The sequence below is a fragment of the Balaenoptera ricei genome, chromosome 1 (assembly GCF_028023285.1).
Source record: "Balaenoptera ricei isolate mBalRic1 chromosome 1, mBalRic1.hap2, whole genome shotgun sequence".
Taxonomy (NCBI): domain Eukaryota; kingdom Metazoa; phylum Chordata; class Mammalia; order Artiodactyla; family Balaenopteridae; genus Balaenoptera; species Balaenoptera ricei.
In genome coordinates this window covers 7,666,050-7,692,854 of record NC_082639.1, presented here as the reverse complement: position 1 = coordinate 7,692,854, position 26,805 = coordinate 7,666,050, and the positions used below count along the sequence as shown (strand labels likewise).

At 38.8% G+C, this 26,805-nt stretch overlaps 2 protein-coding genes across 6 annotated transcripts in view; both read right to left on the bottom strand.

Moving 5' to 3' along the window:
* KIF1B (kinesin family member 1B) overlaps positions 1–26,805 on the bottom strand; it is a 327,303-nt gene that overhangs the window by 218,995 nt on the left and 81,503 nt on the right. The gene's annotated exons all lie outside the window — the stretch shown is intronic.
* The window catches only part of UBE4B (ubiquitination factor E4B), a 112,375-nt gene that overhangs the window by 47,979 nt on the left and 37,591 nt on the right, over positions 1–26,805 (bottom strand). For 2 of the 4 annotated variants that reach the window (XM_059912614.1, XM_059912603.1), the window contains 10 exons: positions 25,812–25,947; positions 19,197–19,284; positions 17,988–18,132; positions 16,053–16,281; positions 15,172–15,588; positions 14,311–14,454; positions 7,677–7,818; positions 6,285–6,385; positions 5,183–5,297; positions 1,592–1,675 (listed from right to left, as the gene is read on the bottom strand). In XM_059912614.1, coding sequence (XP_059768597.1) covers positions 1,592–1,675; positions 5,183–5,297; positions 6,285–6,385; positions 7,677–7,818; positions 14,311–14,454; positions 15,172–15,588; positions 16,053–16,281; positions 17,988–18,132; positions 19,197–19,284; positions 25,812–25,947 — 1,601 coding nt within the window. The remainder of the gene's footprint in view (positions 1–1,591; positions 1,676–5,182; positions 5,298–6,284; positions 6,386–7,676; positions 7,819–14,310; positions 14,455–15,171; positions 15,589–16,052; positions 16,282–17,987; positions 18,133–19,196; positions 19,285–25,811; positions 25,948–26,805) is intronic. The other 2 variants (XM_059912622.1, XM_059912631.1) reach the window with 2 other exon arrangements.

Here is a 26,805-nt window from a genome sequence, read left to right as displayed (position 1 = left end):
CCAACGGTCTTCCTCTTCCTGCCTTAAATTATTGCCCTTTCTCTCACTGCACTCCCTTTGCTGCACAAGCATCAATAATGGTACAAAATAAAACTATTGTCTATCATAATGGAGGCCTTTGTCTTTTGACCCAGAAGAGCACTTTGTTGATATCTGACACTAAAAGCTCCTTACTGAATCATCAAGCTAATTCAAACCACAAGAGAAAAGCCAACAATTCCAGGAGGGAATATTTATATAATACAGTGATAATTAAGGTACACTAAGAGATTTCATCACTGAACTCAAATAATCAGATTTTTCCACTTCCTTTTATGTGCCAAAGACAGAACAATGCATAAGGATTAATAGAATTTCATTAGGAACCGGAATAACATGTGCACTAGGAAGAACCCTGACATAAATTCATTCAAAATTATTTTTAAAACTAAGCCTTCCTGCTTCACCTTCTATTTACCTGGCTTTAATGTTTTAATGTTTAAAACATTAATTAGTGTTTTAATGTTTAATATTTAGCCTTTAGCTCAGTTTTGATTTTCTGAAACAGATAAATACACCTCTGTGTTTGCACTGATTGTAATTATCTGACTGTATCATTGTGGTCTTGATTTTTGCCTTGAGGAGAGGCACTTTATCTCATGAGCTCCTGGGTCCTCTGTGTATGTCACACTCGAGGCGCTCAGGAAGCAATGAATTAATGGTAAGATGGAATCAAGTTAGCAGAATGAGTAAAAGGAACATGGGCAGCAAAACATATCAATTTAACCAAGGCTTCAATTTACACAAGGTCGTATTTATACACAGTCAACTAATTTCATGTTTTGATATTTTTCCTTCATACTTTCAGAATGAAAAATATTCAGTAATACTTCAAAGTATTTTTCTCCCAAAATTTTAAAGAAGCAAGGTCAGAGAAGAAAACAGCCTCTTATTTTCTTTCTGGTTCCAATATTTTCACAACTCTGAAGACCCTTGGTGAGAATCTAGCCAAAAGTTCTGTCCACAATTTATGCTTCCTCTAAGTGCCTGGAGGAGCTGAGCAAATTTGTGTTTTCCAAGTAAAGCCTGAAGTGAAGTTTACAGCCTCAGGAAATGGGGAAGATGAACAAGAGAAGCACTGTGCAATTTTCTGTGCAAAGTCACTACATAAAGACAAGATTGTATTCCTTTTCTTAATCTAACTCTGCCTTCTTTATTTGCATTTGTCACAGTTCTTTTTTTTGTTTTTTTGTTTTTTTTAATTAATAAAATTTCACCCCAAATATGGTATGCTCATTGCTAGGACAATCAAGAAGGAGACCACCAATGATTATTGTTTTCATAAGCTATAGAGTAAGGCAAAGTACATTTTAATGACTGCATCACTGACTCCTGTCTAGGGCTCGGATGGTGAAATATGTACCGCGCTGCTAACTGTCTTCACTGATGCATCTCACTGCACACCAAACACTCTGCATGGCCAACACAATGATTTCATGTTTTAAGTTTGAAAACAAGGTCGATCATGGACCTGAAAGAAAAGTGTATGTTAAAATCATCTGGAAGAAAAACATCTACTGAATGTGTTACAAGGAAAAGAACAAAGTTTTACCATGAGGGGGTATTTAAAGTAGTCACTATCGAGGGAGCACTCTTTGGCAGCAAGAGCCAGGCCTTGTAAAATGGGGATAAAGATCTACAAGAAAAAAAAAAAAAATCAGAAATATAAGTTAAAGAAAATTTAAGAACAGGAAGCATGTCAAATAAAGTGCCGAATCTGCAAGTCCAGGCATTTGCACTGCTTGCCCAAGGAAAAGCTGTTTTGCACACACAGGAGCCTAGAATCCAGCCACAGGGTGTTGCTTTGTCCTTTCACAAGGCTGACCGTAAAGTAAGGCAGCTGAATTCTCCAGAAGTAATAGGTTTTGGTGAACCCTAAAACTCTGACAAGACTCCCCGTGATTCAACAGAAACTCACAAATGTGGAGCCTGCTGTAGGACTGTCCAGGGCTCCTTGCTCTAATCAAATAAATTAATCTAACCTGCACATCACAGCAACGAATATGTTTCTGATTACCAAGCACCTATAATCTGTAAAGAAACTGGACTAAATGTTCCAATATCTGCTCAATTCTATCAACATTTTAAGAAATTTTTTGTTGCCACCCCTACACCTACATTTAATTCTTTCCACCTTTCCTTGTTTACTTTGAAGAGAACAAAAAAAAATAGACCAATAATGGATATTATTATCATCTTAATGATGTAGCACAAAGAGATGGCTGGTAAATGTTGAAATTGAAAAAGAAAACTTCATCAGGGTGCCTTACCTCCATATATGGTGTGATTAATACAACAACCTGATGTCAGAGCCTAAGGGCACTCAAATTTACGTTTACAAGCTCACCATTAATATCAGGGCACAGGAACACTGCAGAATCTGCTCAGCACAGCTCATGTTTAAATTTCACAGTGCACTCACCGAGCAGCACATTTAGGAAGTGGGTTGGGATTCAAGACTAATAACATTAAGCTGAAAATGTTGTAAACAACAGCTGACAGTCTGAACGCCAACAAGTTGCAAAAGGGAGTGTTCTAAAAAGCTACTAGAAAACCTGAAAAATTCTCTTTCCTACTAATTTCATCCCATTGTAGGGAGCACCTTTGTCATGTAAGGAGCACAGTATTAAAAAGGTGCCCTGCATGACAAAGTGTATTGGAGTGTCTTGAGATATCAACACAGCTCTTGAAGAGATCCTTCTAGTTCTCGCGACTCAAGCAATCAGGGTAGAAGTAACGTGCTTTCGTAAGCTAGCTAAAAATGGAGAGGAAATGCTTAGGTGTAGGGGTGGGAAATGCCCAAACTGCAATTGAGGGAAAAACAGTAGTTCCAGAATCACCAAAAAATAAATTTCACAATTGATCATCTAGAAAAATCTCTTAGGCATTTTTTTCAGGAACGCTATAAAGTAAAACTTCTTTAGAGTTATCCTCTTTTGCAAGTAGGGTTTAAATTATAATGAGCAGACAAAATATTACTAAACATAATACTTTTCAAATATCAAACATTATACTGTTTGTGTGACTTACGTTTTTAAAATAATTTTATTTTCAAATACCTCCCAGCACTGATAAAATTGCTCCAAGTGTTCATCTCCAATTCTAAATTCTAGCTACTATTTATTGCTGTTTATTTATCTATGAACATCTCAAACTTTAATTAAAGGAAGACTGAAATTTCAGTCAAAAGATTTAATAATTCAAATCTGCCACATTCTTAAGACAAAAGGTAAAATGCTGTTTTTCAGTTCAGCAACTCCACTGTACTCATCATTTCTCTTGAGGAAACATGGTGACACATAAGAAAAGACAAGGGATCAGAATTCTGTGATTAAAAATAAACAGATCTGTTGTGGTTGCACAACACTGTGAATGTACTAATGCCACTGAATTATAAAATGGTTAATTTTATATTATGTTAATTTCATCTCAATTTTAAAAACACATAGAGGTCATTTCATAGCCTCTATGTAAGTTTCTTTATGAATAAAATAGGCATAACATACTTCTTTAGCTGATCACCAGGCTTTTATACAGGTAAAGCTACTCTGGTTCCTCAAGTGATGTCTTTTTGAGTATAAGTATTCTACTTTATGTATACTACACATATAATATAGTATATCACTTAAACCTTCCAAGACAGTTATGTATTTTCATCAGAGTTTACTTAATTTTCTGGAGAAGAAAAGCTCACTATAATGCCTAAAATATTCCTATAAGTCAGTAAGACCATCATCTAAGATGAGCAGTTGATAAATTCCAAATACAGAATACATAGCACTGACTGGGATTTTCACTCCTGGATGCTTCTTTTACTAATATTTTGAAAACTGCCGAAAATACACTTCCTGAGAATTCAAAGGCCTCAATATGAATAGCTAAAAATAATATTAGGTATAAAAACAGATTAGGGATTTCCCTGGTGGCGCAGTGGTTAAGAATCCGCCTGCCAATGCAGGGGACTCGGGTTCGAGCCCTGGTCCAGGAAGATCCCACATGCCGCGGAGCAACTAAGCCCATGCGCCACAACTACTGAGCCTGCGCTCTAGAGCCCGTGAGCCACAACTACTGAGCCTGTGTGCTGCAACTATTGAAGCCCGTGTGCTGCAACTACTGAAGCCCGCGTGCCTGGTGCCTGTGCTCCGCAACAAGAGAAGCCACTGCAATGAGAAGCCTGCGCACCGCAATGAAGAGTAGCCCCTGTTCACCAAAACTAGAGAAAGTCCGTGCGTAGCAACAAAGACACAAAGCAGCCATAAATAAACAAACAAACAAAGAGTTTTTAAAAAAACAGATTAAAAGGAATCATCATTTGTAGCTAGTGCCTCTATTATTCTTTCTAGAAACAAAAAAAGAGATTATCATTCAACAAATTGTAAGAAAATGTCATAAGCATCCTTTCATCATGGGAAACAGCTGTGTTAAAGTTGCTGTGGCAAAGTGCTTACTTTACAACACAGGCCACAGAACAGTAATCAAAATTCATGCCAAGGTTTTACCTTGGAAGAAATCTTCAAGACTAACTTTTTTAGTTGTTATTATTATTATTAAACTTTATTATTAAATATTACATACCTGCATTTTCACTTGCCTTTACACAATGGGATATCAAAAATGTATGGATACTTAATGAATGAAGTAATCAGTAAGATTTGAGACTTCATTCCCGGTCTAGTGGCGAGAAGACAATGGTTTTATGTGACATGCAAGCTGCCGCTGAGCTAATTTGGTCTTTGATTTATTAATCTCCTTTTTGTAAACTCAGAGAACTAATTTTCAACACTACTTATCCGGCAAATGTATATCACGTCTTATGCTATCTCTTGGTAGTGTGTTAAAAGCTTCTTAAAATCAAAGACAGGGCCTTATATTTCTTCTACTCTCCCAAAGCACTTAGCACAGACCATGTTTAAAATACCTGATGCTTGACTGATTAGTTGAAACGTACACATGATTTGAACAATGCAGCTGTCAATCTGATTTCCTCAAGAAAGGAACCTCGGGTAGCTCTCTCTGAGCAAATTACATGTGCATGTTCAAATTCAGGAACCAAAGTTTTCAATAATATCGTGTCTTTAGAAATCTACCTCGGCAGAGAAGCTCCTAATCCAGAAGTTTCAGTAGCAAACGCACAAAACCTTACCTGCTTGAACACTTCTTCATCCTGGTGAGTGGTTCTCACCAGTTCTTGAATGAAGCCGTATGGAAGATTCCTACACAGCATGTACGGCACCAGGAAGGATGGCTGCTGCAGGGACCTGCAGACCCATGAAAGTCAAGGGCTCTGATGAATCAACTTGTCACCGTGTAACAACAGAACATACAGAATGTCATGAGGCTGACAATCACAGGTCAAGCTTCAAATTTCCCAAATAATCCACACAATAGTCAATCATTTTAGGCAAAAGATCACCCTTCTCATTGTTAAGATAATCACTTTTGGGGCTTTTCATTGAGAAACTATAGAAAGTTTTAAAGAATCCATCTTTTCCTCCATACAGCCCTTGAAAAATAAAGCATTAGAAAAACCAAAGTATTATATGTCTCTTTTACTTATTTATTTATGCCTCATCCAATGGGGGAAAAAAAGATAAGCAGTGGCTGAAGACTTTTTTAAGCTCTTATTAATTTTAACCATGGAACAGTGTTTAAGTTTTAGTACATGTGCATCATTTTCCTTTTTTTTTTTCCTGACAGATTTAAAAATGGTTATGGTAAGATCATCCAGAATGAATAAATCTTGAACTTTGTCATTTTTCCTTTAGATTTTTTTTCATAAGAGAAATGAAATACAGAAATACTCTTTTATTAAACTTGAAACCTTTATGGGACCCTCTGAACAAAAATTAATAATGTAGTACACTTTGGGTGATTCCCATATTACCTATTCCACCACTATTCTTTATTATTGAATAATAGAAATTGATTATATGATACATGGAAAGTGATGATCTGCACATTTTTTTCAAGTATCTATACTGCTTTCAAGCAGCTGCTTTTAAACTGCATTACTAATTTCCTGCCCTGATGTCAACATATTTCAACCACAGTCTATCTCAATAAAGCACACAGTGTTTTATTTTCATAGTATTTTAGAGAAAGAAAGGGACCTCAGAAACCATCTAGTAAACCACTCATTTCATGGGTGAGGAAGTGAGTTATCCAACGCGATGCAGAATGGCTGGGCAGCCTGATGGAGAGGGCCCTCTCCCTGCTAACAGCAAGCACATATTGGTTTTTCATACCTTGGTTGTGTGAGGGACCCTTGTAGTACTAACGCAGTATGGGATATGCACTGTGAGCGGATGTTGCTCAGAAGCTGGCTGACTGCTGGCTGGCTGCACATCTGCAAAGAAAGGTAGAGGTTAGGTCTACAAAGACAAACAAAATAATCCCATACAGTTGAAAACTGACACGAGTCAGAAGAGATCAATCTGCAGGAAATGGCATCCTTTTCTCTTCCTTTACTGATGATGAACAAACTAGAGTAACTGTATCATCCAAGTATACTGCCTCCGTTAAAATCTACAATTAGAGAAGAGAGAAGCTGAAGCTTCAGGTGACCACGTGGGGATTTCAGAGATATGCCCACTCTCTTTGCTTTTGCTAAGGTTAAATGCAGCAAACCCCAAGAGGCCCTTCACAAATATGAAACTAACAGGTTGACAACTGGATTAGTTTCCAATGGAAAACCAGAACTAGAAAATGAAATTGGGGTGGGGGGGGGATAAATTGGGAGATGGGGATTGACATATACACACTACTATATATAAAATAGATAACTAATAAGGACCTACTGTATAGCACAGGGAACTCTACTTAGTACTCTGCAACGGCCTATATGGGAAAAGAATCTTAAAAAAAAAGAGTGGGTATTTGTATATGTATAACTGATTCACTTTGCTGTGTACCTGAAACTAACACAACATTGTAAATCAACTATACTCCAATAAAAATTAAAAAAAAAAAAAAAAAGAAAATGAAATAGGAATGAAATGAGATAATAATAAAGTAAAGTAACTCAGCATGAAATAGAAGAAAAAGTGTAGCTTGCTGAGTTCAAATCCAGTTTTGCAATTTATTATTTATGTGATGCTGGACAATTACAGGTATCCCCCGCTTTTTGAAAGTTCACTTCACGCCACTTGGCTTTTAGGAAAGACCAAGGTTAGTATGTACTTGATCTCTCTGAGGTTCATTTGCTTATTAACACAATGGAAAAAAATAATACTTATACCACACAGGACTACACTGGACTAATGAACAACTGTGAGAAGGAGACCTAGCCAAGTGTCTGGCAGTCTAGGCGCTCCATAAACGTTGGTTATTATGATTACGACAGACTAGGAGAGGAATCCTCAGGGCCGTGTAAGTTGCTGGTGGCAGTGGCACTTGGCCCTGTCACTTCTTCCCTCCACTAGGATGTGAGTTCCATGAGGACTGGGATCCTCGTCTGTCCGGTTCACTGATCCACCCCCAGCTTCTAACACAGCACCTGACCCATAGTAGATGCTCAATAACCACTTTACTGATTGAATAAGTGAATGAATGCTCATTAGGGGGTCAAAAACCAATTATTTATCCACCACATAACCAGGTTTTTGTGGGGGTTTTAAAATGAGTCCATTTCATGTTACCTTCGGTGCTTTTTTTTCCTCTATTCCAACTCGGTCAAAACACTCGATGAGGTAGTTCAGCATATCTGTCTCTTTGCACGTCTCAATGGTGAAATGGTCGCTGTAGGAATCCCAAGTACTTGCCCCACCAGAGGCTCCCAAGCTTTGGAGAAAAGAAGAATGGATGATTTTTATCTGTTCTCAATAAATCACGTTTGATAGAGTTCGCACTTCTGCAGAAAGCCCGTTAGGGTCCCCGCGCCCAGAACAAAGCACAGACACCCATGCAGTCGAGGCTGGAGCGGACTGCTTGTTTCACCTGCTCCAAGTCCAACAATAGCAATTTTTAGTAAACGTTTTATTGACCTAAGAAGAAAGTCTGTCCAGAAACTCAACATCTTATCTTCTTGGGAACAGCACCTTACAAAACCAGGAGGACTAAGAATTGCTACTGAGCGCTGGGCATTTGAAGGGATACCACACGTATGTAAATCCAACTGGCCAGCTGCAATTAGGCAGGCTTGGAGGTCAAAGCCGGCCTATGCTATTACATAATCGAAGTCTTTAGGAGTGAAGTTACAAGGGACTAACAAAATACCCCTCTTCCTAACTTCTAGCACAGATCTTAAAAGCCTTCATCCAGCATTAGGCAACAGGACCAGGGCTTAGGAAAACCGTCCAGTTAGAAGAAGACATGAAAAATATGTTACAAACACAAATTTTCCAAAATGTTTGGCAAAAGGGACAAAGTAGTATAGTGAAAACAAAACAAAAACCTTGCACTAGGAGTATCCAAACTTGCATTCTATTCCCATCCCTACTGCTTACTTGTTACCTGAACCCAGAACTTCATCTCATCTGCAGTGAGGGTTCAATAAAATCATGTGGAGGTGCTTTGTAAAATATAAGCAGGATACAACATGAGGCACTGTTATTATTAGTAACAACTATTCCCTGAGACCATTATCACAAGGGTTAGGTGTTAGGAAATCAAAGTTTAGATTAACAACCATCAATAGGTCAAATACCAAATCTGATGTTTAACTCACAAATTTGATAGACATAAAAGATACAAAAAGATTAATCATGGCAGAGGAAGAGGTCAGGAATTTTGAAATGAAGACAAATGAAAAAATATAAACTTAGCAAAAAAAAAAAAATTTACATGTGAAAGATGATAAAGGTGGGGAAGAATATCAGGAACTTGAGATACCCATCCCTACTTCAGCCTGGGGCAGATAGGAGCTAGAAACTAAAAGAAGAATTAAGATATTAATGATATGTTATACAGATAGATGCATAGATACACATAAGTAATTTTGGAATATATACATAACTGACCTTAGAATTTTAGAAGAATATATATAATTGACCTTGGAATCAAAGTATGATATTAGAGTATCTCAATTTAAAAAGATGAAAACAATGCCAAGGCTTTAAATCCAAGGCTCTCAGGCCAGAGTCTCGTAAATCTGAATTCTTACAACTTACTTACTACCTAGGTCTGAGAGAAGGGAGGGGAGGAGGGGAGGCCGAGAAGCAGTCAAAAGCACAAGACAGCCAACGCCCTCCTGACTGGGCAGGTAACGGAGCCACCCACAAAGTGCCTCACCAGAGACAAAGATGGGCAGCCCAGGGTGGGAAACCTCAAAAAACCAAAAACAATCCTTGTGTCTTCACACCACTTAAATTTTGGGCTACATTTCATGGTATGGTAAGATCTGTTATCTGTTAATTGGCCTGACAACAGAAAGATGAGGACTGTAATAAAGCAAAGGAAAAAAAAAAACAACGTAAGAACAAAACAGAAAAACCCACCCATAAATATAAGAAGTGTGGTGAATCCCCAGAAGGAGAAAGGGGAAAAAGATATTTGGCTTTACCTGCCACGATCTCGCTCTCAAGCTATCTGCTATCCCTCCCTCTTCCATCTGAGTTTAGTGACTCAGGGACTATATTCACTGCACTTCCCAAAGATGAAATTTGCTAACACAGGCTTATAACTATACACGGTTAAGGTTAAATTCCCTTTGAGAAGCTCTCACAGATGACAATGAAAATAGATCGTCCTCATGTTTAAGATGAAGCATTTAAACTATACATTTCCTTGATAATAAGCCCCATCTTTCTCACATTGTTACACCTCTGAAATGGAAAGCATCTGATATTTGATGCCAATAGGTCCTTGCCAGTTGCAAGGAGTCAGTCTGATGCTGTGCCTGTGAACGACTGTGGGAAGTCAACGCGCCTAGCTGGTGGCTGCTGATGCACTGACACTGGGCTCCATTCTCAGCCAAGACGCCCCCTTTCATTTTAACTCAGATCTGAACACCTCAAACTCAACCGAAATGCCCTCACGAACATTTCGCAAAGGCATGAAAAGTGACAGGGTGTGTACGAGACTGCCAGGCAAGGCAATGAGAGACACTCAGAATGTATAAGAGAAGTTTCAAAGATAAAAGACGTTGATGTATGTTGTGATCATCTGTCAGGCACCAAACAACACTTCCAAGTGACTTTCAAGAGAAGAGAAAGAAAGAAAAAAAAGAAACATAAGTTTAACTAAACAGAAAACATAGAATAAACCCTAGTGTTTGTCAATATGCTTCCAAATTATAAGATCAGTCCTAAGGGTGCCGAAGTAGATCATGAGCACAGGCATGCAAAGCGGCCAGTGTCACCAGGGCTGTGCATGATTGTCAGTGGTCAAAACTGGTTTATAAGGATCTCTAGGTTTGAACTCAAAGAGCTGAACTCAAATTTTGAATGTGATACTGAAGGAGCAAGGGGTGTATAGTTTATATGCATTAAATTTATGCTATCAATGGACATTTTAAAATGTTTTAAAATAGTATTTCATTTTTTTCCTAAAGAAGTTGTTACGAAATTCATGATGCTTTTACAACTGTAACATATGGAATATGACATTGGAAATATATCATGTTTAAGTCCTAAGAGTATCTATAAAATTATACCTCCCTTGGGAGAATATGTGAACCATTTTCTGATAACTACATCAACAATCCAACTGAATAATGTAATTACTTCACATATTGGAAATACAGCTGAATCCTTCTGAAAACACAATGAAAATATTTCTGGGGATTTATACATGCATCACATCTGTGCAAACTGAGTCCCATTTTAAATGTACCAAGAAAACTTGTTTCTTAAAAGGATTCCATCGCAGTTTCTTTTCTTCTATCGTGGGAATAATCACCCTATTTTATTACTTTTTTAGATGCAGACTTTGGAACGGTATATTTTCTCGATGCAAGGCAAAGGCAGAGCTGGGCAGGGTCAAGCCATGTAAATTCCCTGAACAAATGTCTGCACTGTTGAAGGTTCTGGGGGTCATACACTGAATCAAACAGATCAAGACCTTGTTATATGGCAACTACATTACAGAGAGGAGACAATTAAAAAAAAAAAAATAGTATAGAAGTGCTGTAAGTGCTATGAAGGAAAGGAAAGGCAGAGTATGGGTGACAGAGAGGGGCAGGAAGAGTGTGTGTGTGTGTGTGTGTGAGTGTGTATGTGTGTGTGTGTGTGTGTGTGTGTGTGTGTGTACATGTGGGATGCACGGTCTTGCAGGCCAGGGTGAGAGGCTTTGGGTCTTACTCTGTGGGAGAAGGGAAATCACTGGAGGGTTTGGGGGACAGACATGGTAGAAAGATTTCCTTTCGACCACCTCCGTTGCTTCATCTCCAAATAGTGATGATCAGCAGAAATAAGAGGCGAAATGTCAATGTTTTCCACTATTTGCTAGTTTTCTCTTTCTCTATTCACATAGGCTCATGACTTTCAAGATTTGATCTCCTTCACTAAAATATCTAAGCAGTGAAAAGAAGAACCCAATAAACGAAAGAAAAATTTCTTTCTAGTCATCAACTTCCTAGGAAACAATCAGAAAACGTTTCCTCAGAATAATTCCTTTGTTATCTTTATTACAAAGATAACCCTCACTTCACTCATTTCCATTCCTGCAGGAAGTAGTTCCTTATAATTCTTATAGCTTTTTTCACAGAGCACTACGAAACATTCTAGAAGGAATGTTTTTGCCTTTCTTAAATTAACCCTTATTATCACCACTATAAATAATTAACATAGGAATGTATGTCCTAACTACTTCACAAAAGATGTACAACCCATCGATTCCACTGGGCAAGCAAAAAGGGAGACAGAAACAAGCCCCCTTGACTGCTGCTTCTACAGCATTGATCTTACCAGGCGAGAAGTGGGTGTTAAAAGTGCTTACTTCAAAGTAAATAAAATTCTGAGAAGATCAATTAGAAAAGGGGAAAGAAAAAACTCTTCACTGACTGTTCAAATTAATAAGATTTTTCCGCTACTTCTTCTTGGTTCTGACACTACGTGCATTCTCAAGTTCCTCTCTATTTGTTCAATCAGTTATATATGAATACGCCCTGTCCTTCTATATTCTTTTTGATATCTATTCAGAATCTATAATTTCTAAAACCTGGACAGATCAGATTTCATTTTAACAGCCAGCAAAGGACCTGCCAACCGACTGGAGTGGAATTTTGTAATTAAGGAGTAAAATGTTGGCACTTTCTTGCCAAGGAACTGAGTAGATGTGTAAACTCCGGGCAGCGAAACAAATGGTAAGGAATGAGAACAACACAAGTCCCACTGGGCAAAGATGGAGAAGCCAGAGGCAGCTGGGTATGGTGGGAGGCATGTGAGTTCTGGACTCAGGCTCTGCCTGTCCTAGTTGTGTGACGAACCTCCCTGTACCCACGTTTCCTCGCAGTAACTAGGGGCGCTGCTGTGAAGATTAGATAAACGTAGGCTGAGTGCTGACACAGTACCTGGCAGGTGATGCTCATAACGATTCGCAGCTATGAGTACATAATCGCTAAGATTTATTTCTCCTTATCGAGTCTAGATCTGAGACAAGGTCGGGATGTTAGAAGTCTAGAGCGGAGTCAGTGAAAGCAGCATACAATTCTGGTATCTCTGTTAGAGGAAGCTGGAATTAAACAGGCCAGGGAGAGACAGCGTTTCTCCCACAGATAGCTCAGAGTAAAACAGATAATGAAGCACTTTTATCACGTACAGAAATTGATTCCTGACAAGGATGTCTGCTGCATTACTATAGTCATGGATTAGGACTTTATCTACATGAAAAAGACACTTCTATCTTTGGGAAATTTACTTGAGAAACAGTGATACAACGTTCAACCTGATACAAATATCGACCTTCCTGAATCAATATTCAACATTGCACCAACACTCCTCTCTCTCTTTATATACCCTCTAATGATTCTTCTGAACACCGACGAATTGAATGCAGTGTACCTCGCTCCTACGGCTGTCTCTATTTATAGCCTGGAGCTATTTTTGAACACTGTTGGGCACAAGTATCAACTCAGTCCAGAGGAAACTTCAATTTAAGAGCAAAATTGTAAGACAATGAGTGGGAGGGTTAGAAAGAAGATGCTATTATATTTTCTTGCTCAAAGTCACCTAGAAGACCCAAGCGGTCTTTTTCACTCGGGTTTCAGGGGTGAACATTCAGCAACATCATGAGCTATGCTTTTAGCCTCTGCTGCCATTCCACGGGCCATCTAAACAAATACGGTCTGGCTTTACCAAGGCCAAGGAGGTGAATGATTAGCAAAATTTAAGATTAGAAGTGAAAGCAGCGGGACTTCCCTGGTGGTGCAGTGGTTAAGAATCCGCCTGCCAATGCAGGAGACACGGGTTCGAGCCCTGGTCCGGAAAGATCCCCCATGCTGCAGAGCAACTAAGCTCGTGTGCCACAACTACTGAGCCTGTGCCCTAGAGCCCGTGAGCCACAACTACTGAGCCTGCGTGCCACAACTACTGAAGCCTGCACGCCTAGAGCCCACGCTCCGCAACAAGAGAAGCTACCACAATGAGAAGTCCGTGAGTGGCAATGAAGAGTAGCTCCCGCTCGCCGCAACTAGAGAAAGCCCGCACGCAGCAATGAAGACCCAACACAGCCAACAATAAATAAATAAATAAAATTTTAAAAATTTATTAAAAGAAAAAAAAAAAGAAGAAGTGAAAGCAGCATCACAGTTATACCAGACAGTATGACCCCATATGCTCTTCAACGGATTGCCCGGAGTGAGCTGGAGAGGGACACACACACACACACACACACACACACACACAGACACAAGTTCCAGCCTCTCTGCCATTCCTAAATAGCAGCAATCCATGCAACTGTACATAGGAAAACATGCCTCCCAGAGGAGATGTTGTTCACACCTGGCAGCTCATAAGAATACTCTTCCAACAGATAAATGGAGGGCCTCTCATTTTAGATCCTAGGGTGGGTGAACTTAATGATGACTGATCTTTAATCTTTAATCTTAATGATGACTGATCCTGTTCATGTTCTTGACAAATGATTACATGTAAGTTTTTCTCCAAACTTGCCAGGCAACAACTATGAAATTTTTTCTGTGTACCACTTCACCCCATGAGAAGGTCCTAATGCTTTAGTACATGCAAAGTTTCTCACATCTTGACTCTCCAGGCCACCTGGAGTCATGTGACCCTATCCTGTTTGGATTCAAAGCACACCTCTAATTAGGACTTATAAAAGTTAGTTCCTAAGCACCTAGGCACATGCAGGGGTAAGACTCCATTCCTCTGATACCTGGACCCAAACTGGACACAAGAAAACTCATCACCACCACCACCACCTTCATCATCACCATCATCATCATCTTCTTCTCCATCTTCATCACTACTGTCCCCAGAAAGTGCGAGGAAGAGGAAGGAGAAAGGACTGTCGTACATACTACCGTAACAAAAGCAAAAAAAGTCATCAGGGAACAAAGGAAAACAGAGAGGAGGAAAGCTTTTACAGCTGCTGGCCTTTTAATGAAATCTTACGCTACAAGTTTTGTCTACTGACATGCAGAAAAATAATTCACCTAAATTATATAAAGGCATAGGAACACTTGAGGGGTGGAGGGCGCGGATTAATGGAGTCATGATACTACTTCTTTCTAAGGGGCTGAAGACAAAGTGTCAAGGCATAACCACTTGCCAGAGGTAAGGGATCTGCTCCCTCAACCCCTTGGTCTGACTGTATTTCAACTATGATTAGCAACAGTACGAAAAGTGGAAAAGTGGTCCTGTGAGCCCCAACTCTCAAATACAAGCTGCCCACAGTCTCTGAAATTCATTTGTCATGAGGCGTGACATGTGCACTCGATTTCAAAAACGAAGTGACTTCTTTTTATTTTGTACAGGAAGGAGGAAGAGTGAGGGAGAAGAAGGGAAGAAAGGGTCTCACCATCAAGCAACCTATACTTTCTGATGTGACTGAAGCCTGGCTGGGCGTGGACTCGGGGCACGAGCCTACCGAACCAGTGAGACACGCGGGTTAATGACCCCAAACAGAGAAACACAGGTAACTGAGGTCAGTGCCACACGACAGTTCTTCCAAACCGTGTTAATCTCCTCTCCCTGCACTGCAAACACGCACCCGACTCTCCTGCTGCATAGATACCTAGGAGAGCTCCTTAGGGAGGAGGGCCGTCTGCTCACGGCACCCGCACCGGGTGAGGCGGACAGTAAAGGTGGCCCCGCGCCGGTGGGTCTCTGTCGGGAGGAGCTGGCGGGCACGGCTTGAGGGCTACTAGCTGGCATGGGCAGGCCTGGGGAGCTGGACAGGACGGAGCTGCCCGAGGACCGCGGGGCAGGAGAAGATGACGACCCCCAGGGGTGGGTGACAGTGTAGGGCCGGTACCGCGGAGACGAGGGCTGGCTTCCCGCAGGTGTCCCCGCAGCTGCGCCGTGAGGACTGAGGGAAGCGGGAGGAGCGGACGCCTGGCTGGCTGCCCGGGAGGGGGGCGCCAGAGGCAGACTCATCATTGGCACAGCGCTCCAGACACGCGTGCTGGGAGCTGGGCTAGTCTCATAGAGGCTAAACGAGTTGAGAAAGGGAGGAAAGGAGAGAAAATTGAAGAAAAGCTTGAGATAAATAACTAAAATGGAAAATATCATGTTTTTAAAGAATAGTATAATTTCACTTCATATCTCTAAGTGTTCAAGTATACAGATCTTTTAGAGACTCATCTATATAACTGTAATCAGACTGCCGTACTGATTTAGAAGCTATACTTATAATATGAGAAAGCCTTCTTTCCAAAGAATAACACACTATACACAGCCATTTGTTCCTAAAATTTAATTTACCAATAGCCTAACCATGGAAAGCCAAAGAGACCCATCTGGAAGAGACAGTATCTCCTCAATGAGTCAATCCATCCCCCAAACACAATACATGTCATAACCTGCATGACAGGCCCCCAGATGAACATTCCCTTCTCTTACATACTTCCTGGCTATTTTACCACCAATGAGATGTGCAAAAAGAACCACACCGACCTAGATAAAGAGCTGGCACCGAAGGAACCCACGCTGCAGAACATGGGGCTTGTTCCTGGATTGGAGCCGGTATTTAGCATGAGATTTCTGTCTGGTGACCGAGCTGCCGCTGCAATTGGCTGGGATGTGGCTGTCAGACTGGCAAATGGGTTTTCATCTCTAGTCTGAGTGGACATCATTAGCACTTCCATTAAAATCTGGCCAATCAAGTCCTTAAAATCAGAGAACACTGTTGGAAAGGCAGAATAAAGAAGAGGTTACACATGGTTCTTCATACACACGGTCCTTGAATAAGCCAAAGTGAACCAGAGAAGTTCGATGTGGTATCTTGGGTTGGATTCTGGAACAGTAGAAGGACGTCAGTAGAAAATCTGGTGAAATCCAAGTAAGGTCTGGAGTTTAGTTAACAGTAATATCTTAGTTCTGACAAATACACTATGGTTATGTAAGATGTTAACATTAGGGAAAACTGAGTGAAGTGTATATAGGAACTCCCTGCACTATCTCTAGAACTTTCTGTAAATCTAAAATTATTCCCAAACAGAAAGCTTATTGAAAAAAAGCAAAAAAGAACTGGAGCCCAGTTGATGAGAGTCACTGCTGATATATATTAACTATAAAAAGAAGCTACTCCCAACTACAGAGGTTAGTTTATTACGCTACAAATGCAACTGGGTTAATATTTCTTCACCTATATATGTTTATATACAGTTAAACTATTACGTACAAAGTATTTTAGGAAGGGTCTGATATTTAGTCACCACCTGCCTTTCTGGAGCACACTCTGTCTTCTAGCTTCCTTCTTATTCTTTGCAGCTCCCATCTGCTTTACTGTAGGCCTTTAGATATATTTTAAATATTACTAAATAAATAAAATGTCTAACCCATGTAAATCTTATCTGATTTGTTATTAAAAATTACCACTTATATATGTACTGGACAGATTTGAGAATCTTAACAGTTACAATAATTACAAGTGGCAGGGTTCTGAAACTCATGGTTGCTAAGCTCATCTCTATAACCAGAGTTAAGAAGATCTCAGTGAAGTCAGAAGTAAACTATCCATCCACCAGGAACACAGAGGACTCGTGTGTGTGTGTGTGTGTGTGTGTGTGTGTGTGTGTTTGTCATGGAAGACAGGCAGCAGAGAAAAGGAAATGCAATCTCCTTGATGTTCATTCACTCATTTAAAATATATCTACTGAGGGATTATTAAGTGCAGGCACTGGGAATACATCAGTGAGCAAAAGAGACAAAAATTCCTGCCAGCAGGGAGGTTATATACTAGTGATACGTAGAAGAACACTCCGGCGCACTTCCCCTCCCTCTTCTGTTCTCGAAATGACTGCTGTAGAGAAAAGTGAGTGTGCCCTGTAATGCTGGTATCTTGCTAAGATATTTTATTACTTTGCTCTAAGTGTGGTTTAGTGTAGCCTCTTAAAATAGAACCCTGTAAACACTGCAAAATATCAACATGTGCTATCTTGCTAAGCAGTTTAATCAAGCAGATTTACTCCACTGTCTCCATATGACCCGGGGGGCACTTACAGCAGGTATAGGTCATCCAGAGCGCCTCTCTCAGGATCCCCGGAGACTACCCAGTATACTCCCGCCCAGAGTATAAGAGGCGCTAATGCTCTCTCTAAGCACCTTCTTATTGCAAAGGAAAAAACTTCAACCCTGGGACAGTAGAGACCATTAACTTATTTATACAGTTTTCTTTTAGAGAAATCATAAAAGTAAAAAAAACAATTTATCAATAAGATAAGTGGAAAGTAGCCAAAGAGCAGTGTCCTCATCAAGAAGTATCCCTGTAATCAAACATACAACTGCAAAGCAAGACAATGAACGTGGATAGGAGGGAAAGACAAAAGATTTTTCATTCTGGTTTTCTATTAAGGGCTCTGAAATAAGACAGCTGAGCTTGATTCCTACCTTCTTTTGGGTTCTGCTTAAATTGTGCAGAAAGAGAAGAAAGAAAGATGACATCTCTGTCCCGGTCCTTCCAGGAGACACGGAAGATCTTACAGACCAGCTGTAAGGCCTGTTCTTCAGACACTTCAGAACCTGATGAAGGCTCCTTGTGAGGAAGAAGATTTGAGGGTTAATTTCAAGTAGTAGGAGGTGTGAGTTAGACTTTAATAGAAATACCTAATTCTGATTTAATTTATTTACAAATGAGGATATTTTAGAAATGCATAAAACTATTTACCCACTGATTTAGGGAAAAATAAACTTGCTACTATGACTTCAAGGTTACAACATGTAGGTCTCATGAGCTTACAACACAAGTCTATGGGGGGGGGAGTATAAAACAGCAGGATTGTTACCAGGAATTGCCAAGGAAGACAGTGATAAAGGATGTACATATATCCCATTTATTTACTTTTCTGAATGCTAAAAGACCAGGTTGACATTCTAGGTACACAACCAATTTTTCTCTAGAAATTTTTCCAGAATTCAATGTTTTTCACTACTTTCCATTACAGAAAGTATCATATATGAAAGAACTTTGTAAACATTCAAAACCTATACAAAATAAAGCACTGCACCACTAGGAGGCTACAGTCCAACTTCTAATAATGTTGCCGAACACCAATAATTTACTGAACAGAAACTGATGCAATTATTTCTACCAGTTCTACACCATGACACACACCAAAAACCCAAAAAATCCTTTTTTCTAAATATAGGGAACTAAATCTCAGATGATAACAAAATATAAAAGCCTCCTGTTTCCTCACATTCTTGCTTCAATTCCCAGTCATTTCCCTCAGAATACAACCAAAGATGTGATGACCTACTTGCTTAAGCAATTAAAGACCGACAGAAAAAATTCAAATTAGCTCTAAATTAATTGCTAACATTTACTGATAAAAACATGGACCTGAAACAAAGATAACTGAAGGATTTTTATCACATAAAAGGACTGAGTTATACTTCCATTAATAAGGGTGATCAAGGTGACCCACTTTTCCTGAAAAAAGAAAAAGAAAAAAAGAAAAAAACCCAGTCACCTTAAATAGGATCTGCTGGTTTGGGGTGGCATTCTCTCATAGACTTTACAGATACAAGACATGAAGCAGTGCTTATTTATATTACCTGTAACTAAAAACAGAAGCAAGGGCTTCATCTCTTACCAACCTTATCGCTGAGGCTCCTTTTTTCTCTTCGGTCATTTTCATCAACTTCCATATTTTCAATACCCGAATCCACATCCACCTGGGACATGCTTTAAGTATAAAAGACAATCAGTCTTTTACCTTTGATAAATCCACCCAATGTCATAGCTGCTGGTTGAGGAAAAGTTTTTGTTTTTTGGGGGGTTTTTTTTTTGGCCGTGCCGCATGGCTTAACGGACCTTAGTTCCCCAACCAGGGATTGAACCCAGGCCCTCAGCACTGAAAGCACCAAGTCCTAACCATGGGATTGCCAGGGAATTCCCTGGGGAAAAGTTTTAAAATATCAATCAAAATCAGTCAGGAAAGCAAAATAATAAAGGTTCATCTTTTTTCCCATTAATTTTTAAGAGCTCTTCATATATTAGGATATAAACATTCTATCATTCTTGTTGAAAATATTTTTCCCAAGTTGTCATTTCCTTAGGCTCACTTTCAAAAATAATAATAATATTGTCGGAAATATTTTCCTCAAGTTGTCATTTTCTTAGGCTCACATTCAAAAACAAAAATGAAGAGCAGATTTTCTATACATACTATTTCTAAATGATATACAATCAATCAGAGCCTGATTACAAAATCTGGTGAAGTACATATATTATTTCCCCCACATTAAATAACTGTCCCAGCACCATTTATTGAAAAGACCATCCTTTTCAACACCAATGTGAAATCACCTACGTCATATGTCCAACTGTCATATGCGTGCGGGTCTCCTGGATACTCACTGCTGTGCTATTAGACAATCTGTCTGTCCCTGAGCCAATACCACTGTATTGTACTTACTACGACTTAACAATAAACCTTGCTATCTGCTAGGTCAATGCCTCTACCTTGTTCTTCTACTTCAAGAGAGTCTTGGCCATTCTTGGCCCTTTGCTCTTCCACACATACTTAAGAATCAGCTTGACAGGTTCCTTAAAAATCCTGTTGGGATTTTGACTAGAATTTCACTGATGCTATAGATCAAATTGGGAAGAAAAGACGACATTATGTTACTGATCTATCCATGGACAAGGTACCTCTCTCCAAGTATTTAAGGTCTTCTTTCAATAAACTTTGATAATTTTCTCCCTAAGTCTTTCACTTCTTTTGCTAAATTTATCCTTAGGCACTATATATATATATATATATATATATATATATATATATATATATTTTTTTTTTTTTTTTTTTTTTTTTTTTTTTTTGGCTGTGTTGGGTCTTTGCTGCTGCGTGCGGGCTTTCTCTAGTTGTGACAAGGGGGGGCTACTCTTCGTTGTGGTGCGTGGCCTTCTCATTGCGGTGGCTTCTCTTGTTGTGGAGCATGGGCTCTAGGCACACGGGCTTGCTTCAGTAGTTGTGGCTCACGGGCTCTAGAGCCCAGGCTCAGTAGTTGTGGCGCACGGGCTTAGTTGTTCCGCAGCATGTGGGATCTTCCCAGACCAGGGCTCGAACCCATGTCCCTTGCATTGGGAGGCGGATTCTTAACCACTGCACCGCCAGGGAAGCCCGGCACCAAATATTTTTAAATAAAATTGTGAATGGGCCTTTTTAAAAATTAAGTTTTCTAATTTGCTGCGAGTACATAGTAATGTAACTGACATTAGACACAGACCTCTTATAAGCTACTTGTTTACTTATACACTGGGCTTATAAGGCAATCATTTTATCTCCAAATAATAACTGTTTTGTTTCTTTCACTCCAATCCTAACTTGCTTTACTGCAGTGGGTAGGATCCCATGTTGAACAGAAGCAGAAACAGCACTCATTCTTGTTTTTATTCCTGATTTTAAAGAGAATGCTTCTAATTTCTTACCACTGAGTATGAGAGCTGCTGTGGTTTTTTGGTAGATGTCCTTTATATTAGTGAGAATAAGAGGCTATGCTGTGGTAACACATACACTCTACAATCTTAGAGGCTTCCCACTATAAGGGTTTGTTTCTTGCTTACGCAAAGTTTGATGAGTGAAGCAACCTTACTCCATCTTTAATCTACGCCGTCTGCAATATACAGCCTCCAAGGTCACTGGAGCAAGAGAAGAGAGGGATGGAGGAGGAACATCGGCTCAACTGCCTTCACCTAAAAGTGATACATGTCACTTCCATTCACAAGTCTACTGGACAGAACTAGTTAATTGGCCCCAATCTAATGGCAAAGGAGACTGGAAATGCAGGGAACCCTGTGGAATATTTGGTGAACTCTGTCTCTGCCCTACAATTTAAGGATGCAACTTTCTGTCTCCTGTTTGCTAAGATTTTTACCATGAATCAATGTTGAATTGTATCAAACCTTTGCAACTTCCAAGATTATATGGCTTTTCTATTTAATATATAATGTGGTGAATAATATTTATAGATTTTCTAATGTTAAAGCACCTTTGCATTCTTAAGATAAACCCGAGTTGGTCATGTTATATTATTTTTTTTAACTAATCTTTTAGTTGAAATATACAGAAATGTGCATACATGATGTGTTTGGCTGAACAGTTTCACAAAGGAAACATACTAATGTAACCGGCACCCAGATCAAGCAACAGAACATTACCAGCACCCCAAAAGTCCCCCCTCATGACCCTTTCAATCACTACTACGCTAGCCCACAGTAACTGCTATCCTGGCATCTAGCCCGATAGAGGTTTTGTCTTCTTTTTATGTGTTGCAGTATTTGATTTGCCAATATCTTCAGACTTTTGCAAATATGTTCATAAGTATGATTACCATGTAATTAATTTTCTTCTTTTACATTATTCTTGTCTGGTTTTGTACATTAAGGTCATATTAGCCTCGTAAACTGATTTGGTAAGTTTAACAATTACCTAAAAAATGTGTGTAAAGTTGGAATGCTGGAATTACCTATAAAATCATATGAGAAATGTGCTTTCTTTGGAAAATTTTAAAATACTGATTCAATTTATTTCACGTTTTTTTGATTATTCAGGTTCTCTCTTTTTTCTTGAGTCAATTTTGGGAGAATGTGCTTTTCTAGGAATTTGATTTTCATCCAAATTTTCAAATTTATGTGCATCCTGCATATTTACATTTTTCACAGAATTCTCTTTTTCAGTAACAAGTACTACTGAGTGCCCATTCTATGCAGGCATTGCTCCAGGTGTCTGAGATGCCAACAAACAAAGAGACAAAAAAATCCCTGCATCATGGAGCTTCCATTCTAGTTAAAGGGAGAAAGATAATAAACAATAAACAAAGCATATAGTATATGATAAATGCTATGGAAAAATTAAAGAAAAAAGAGCAGGGAAAAGGCAATTGAGAGGGCAGGGCTTTCCCCCTTTTAAACGGGGTGACCTCACTGAAATGCTATCTGGGCAAAAATATGAAGGTGGTTAGCCATGCACATATCCAGAGGAAAAGTATTCCAAGTAAAGGGGTTTTATTCCCAATATTTATTTATATTCTCTTTCCATTTTTCATTTTTAATATATTATATATAGCTTTATATTCTCTTTAAGAAGCACATTAGCTGCAACACACAAATGATGATATGTAATATTTGTTATTGTTCAGTTGTAGATACTTCCAAATTTCCATTATGATTTCTTCTTTGACTTGTATTTAGAAGCATGATCTGTTTTTAAAATTTCCAAATTCATGATGGGTTTTTAAAAGATTTTTTTTACCTTATATAATTATCTAAGCTAATGTCAGAAAACATGATCTGTATGATTCTGACTCCTGAAACCTTTGGGTCAATGGGTATTATTAGAAAAGAATGTGTATTCTCCAACTGCAGAGTGCAAAGTTCTGTATCTTTCAATTAGATCAAACTTGTTAGCTGTGTTGTTTAATTTGTCCATATGCTTACTGATGTTTATTCTCTTTGCTCTATTGATGGCTGAAGAAGACATGTTAAAAACCTCCCATTATGATTATGTCTGTGTCAATTTCCTCTAGTTCTATCAAGATTTGCCTTATTTCATGTTGCTATTATATTACTAAGTGCATATACTTTGGAAACTGTTATATCCTACTGGTAAACTAAACACTTATCACTGTACAGTGCTTATTTCTAGTAATACTTTGTGACAAAGTCTAATTTATTAATATACTTTCCTCTATTTTCTTTTGCTTAGTATTTGCCCGGTATATTTTTTCCCTTTCTTTTATTTTCAAACTTTCTCTAACCTAATGTTTCAGGTATGCCTTCAGTAAACAAGAATAAAGCTGTGTTCTATTTTGTTTTTAATCCAACCTGACGTTTCACTGTGATTTACTGTGATTACTGACATATTTTCATTTCTTTTTACCATCTTATTTTGTGCTGTTTGCCTCTTTTTTAAAATCTGTGTTTCTTTCTTCCCTTTCTTTGAATTGACTTAAATCCCCTCCCTACCCACCCCAATTCCATATTTTCCCTTTGCTGGTTTGAAAATAAACTCTTTCTATTCTTTCAGTGGTTACCCTTGAAACTTTATCAAGTATTCTTAAATCAAAATCTAAAAGTTGGCCACTATCTTTACCCCTCTCCCAAGTATACAATCACTCCCCTTCTGGCTTACCTGCTATTGCTGTTCAGTATGTTAGATCTACCTGATAATTTACTTCTCTCCCCCTATACTAGTTCATAAACTGTTATTACTGTGTTACACCATCAGTGTTTAGGGTTACCAAATATTTAATATTTTCTTGACTCATCTTTCCTTCTTGCATCTCAGACATTATAGTCCTGAGATCATTTTCCTTCATCTTAAAGTGCATCTGTTAAAAGTTGGGGTCTTCTGGTGACAGACTATCAGGTTGTTCTAGTTTGTTTTTTAAATCTATAAATGTCTTTATTTCACCCTTGCTCTTAAAAGATAGTTCCACAAGGGCACATAATTCCCAGCTGACAGTTACTTTCTCTCAGCACTTAACGCTATTTCCACCATCCTCTGGCCTCCATCACTGAGACATCTATCTAACTATTGTTCTTTTGTAGATAATCTCTCATTTCTCTCTGGCTGCTTTAAACGTCTTTGTCTTTGGTGTTCTGCAATTTTACTATAAAATGTCTAGATATGAATTTCTCTTTGTTTAATCTGCTCGTGAGTTGTTGGGCTTCCTGAATCTGAGGATTCATAACATTTATCAACTCCAGAAAAATCCTCCGCCATTTATCTTTTTGATAATGGCTTCCAAACCAGCAGAGGAAAAAACATGGAATAAGGAGAGGGGTGGGGAATCTCCCAGTCTGCCTATTCTCTCCTTTTGACATTTCTATTAGATATATATTGGACCTGTGTCCTCTGTGTTTCTAAATACCCTTCATATTTTTCAGTTCTTTTTCTCTTTGTGGTGCACTCTGGGTAAGTTCTTCAGCTCTATCATTCCATTTGTTAATTTCTCTTTAGTTATTTTAATCCACTGTTTATTATTATCTTTTCATTTCTAGAAATTCTGTTTGGTTCTTTTTCAAATGTGCTTGGTTGTTTTTATAGTTATTTATACCTTATTCATGTTTTCAATACCCTTTTAAATTTATTTAAACATATACATTTTACATTCTGTATTTGATAATTCCAAAACCCAAAAACCTCTAGGTGAATAATTCTGTTTTTATTGATTCTATAGACTCTTACTCATGGTGGCTTTTTTCTAGCGTGCTTTAATTTTTGACCATGAGTTCATATTTCCTGGAAATTTTTCTAAGGACATTCTCTAAAGACTTGGATGACTTATGTTTATATCTGCTAGATGCCTAAAGACACTAAAGAGTCCATTGCATATGACAGTCTTAGCCTGAGGTTTTTCAGACTACCACAGTAGTGTAAATTTAGGTTCTAAACCCATGTGAAAGTTACCCACTGGCCAAGAAATTGCAGAGTTGACTTGATTTTTAAAAATTCATCCACTCAGAGCAAAGGTAATAAGAACACAATTGTTTTTACGCTATGGGGTTGGTTTTTTCTACTTGATCTTCTTCCTGGGAGCGTAGTCTTTTCTGAATTCTTGCCTAATGCGGGGTAATCTCTGACCTGGCCCCTCACCCCAACCCACCAAGTGCACGACACCCCAGTATCCTAACACACACAGACAATGGTATCTGTCTGGCCCACTGACATAAACAGAGGGGGCTGCTTGAGGGCAAAGGAGCCAGGCCCTGGAGGTCTGGCTGCCCAAGGAGTAATCAACCCTTCAGCGACTCTGTTATCCAGTCACAGTACACCTTCAACACCGGAAGGCTCTGCTCCAAGACACCCTGATCCTCACGGAGCTCCGAGAATATGGGGCTTACGTGCCTATACCCTTCCAAACTTTTAAAATTTCACCAAGCAGCAAATCTTTGCAGAGATTTTTAGGGGCCGACCTATGCTTGCCAACTTTGCATTTACAAACTAAAGACATTAAAAAAAATTTTTTTTTAACCACCTATACCATTATTTCATAAAAGACATTCCAACACCAAAAACAAAAAAAGGTATACAGAACATTTCAGAATAAAACAAAGACCTTTCAATTTACTATATTTAGCTCTGATTTGCTAAGGACTGGCATGGATCTCTGGGCTGGCATTTGAGACCACTGGACTAGAGATTAAAGTGAATGGATCTTTCCCTTTCCATCAACAAAGCAGCTTACTGGAAAACTGGCTTACATTACCTTTTTTCACAAGAGACTCCATCGATATCCATGCTCTGGGAACGTGAGAGAGACTGAGATTGTGTTTCAAGGCTATTGGAGGGCGAGCTGCTGAGAGAACTGACTCCTTCACTGCTCTGGCTTCGATGGGCTACTCCTAACCAGAAGAGACATGCAAGGTGAAGTCTCATGTGAGATAACGTCAAAGCTATTTGTAACGGCAACAGTAAACACACAGAATCGGCATTCACACAATCATGACAGTTGGCAACAGAGGAATTTCTATCAGAATATTACACTGAAGGTTGAAGGAACATTAAAATCATAGGAATGTTAGCAAGAAATCATAATTTATCAACAGATATCACTTGAGGTCAGTTACAGAGCTACATCTGATATCTAAAACTAACTCATCACCTTCTCTTTCACTAATTCAAACTATGGTCCCTGAGTACAAATCAGCTTCCAAGACAGTCCAGAAATATCCTTGAAATATACCAAAAATAAGATACCTTAGTGAATGGATAGAGAGACAGATAGATGGAGAGATGTGTGATAAAACAAATACAGTAAAATGTTAATGGTAAAATCTAGGTGATGGGTATATAAGCATTCACTGCAAAATTCTTTCTACTTCGCTGTATGCTTAAAATTTTCATAATAAGATGTCGAATAGATCCATCTAAGCCATGACCTTAAATACAGATCAATCCATTTATTAACTGAAGATCTTATCTTGTGATAGTTTGGGGAAAACAAAAATCCTGACATCATCCTTGCCCTCACAGAGCCCACAGTGTAGTGAACCACCGCCAGGCACACAGGAACACAGTGTTTCTAGTAATGTCTTCAAAACCATCTTTTTCACAGAATTTTAAAAATTACTTTAACTCTATGAATATCTTTCTACAAAAAAAAAAAAAGTTTACCCAGGCATTTTCAAGTACTTAAAAAATATATACCTATGTTGCTGAAAGGAAAATGGCTCATATATTTTAAAAAGCAAAACAAAACA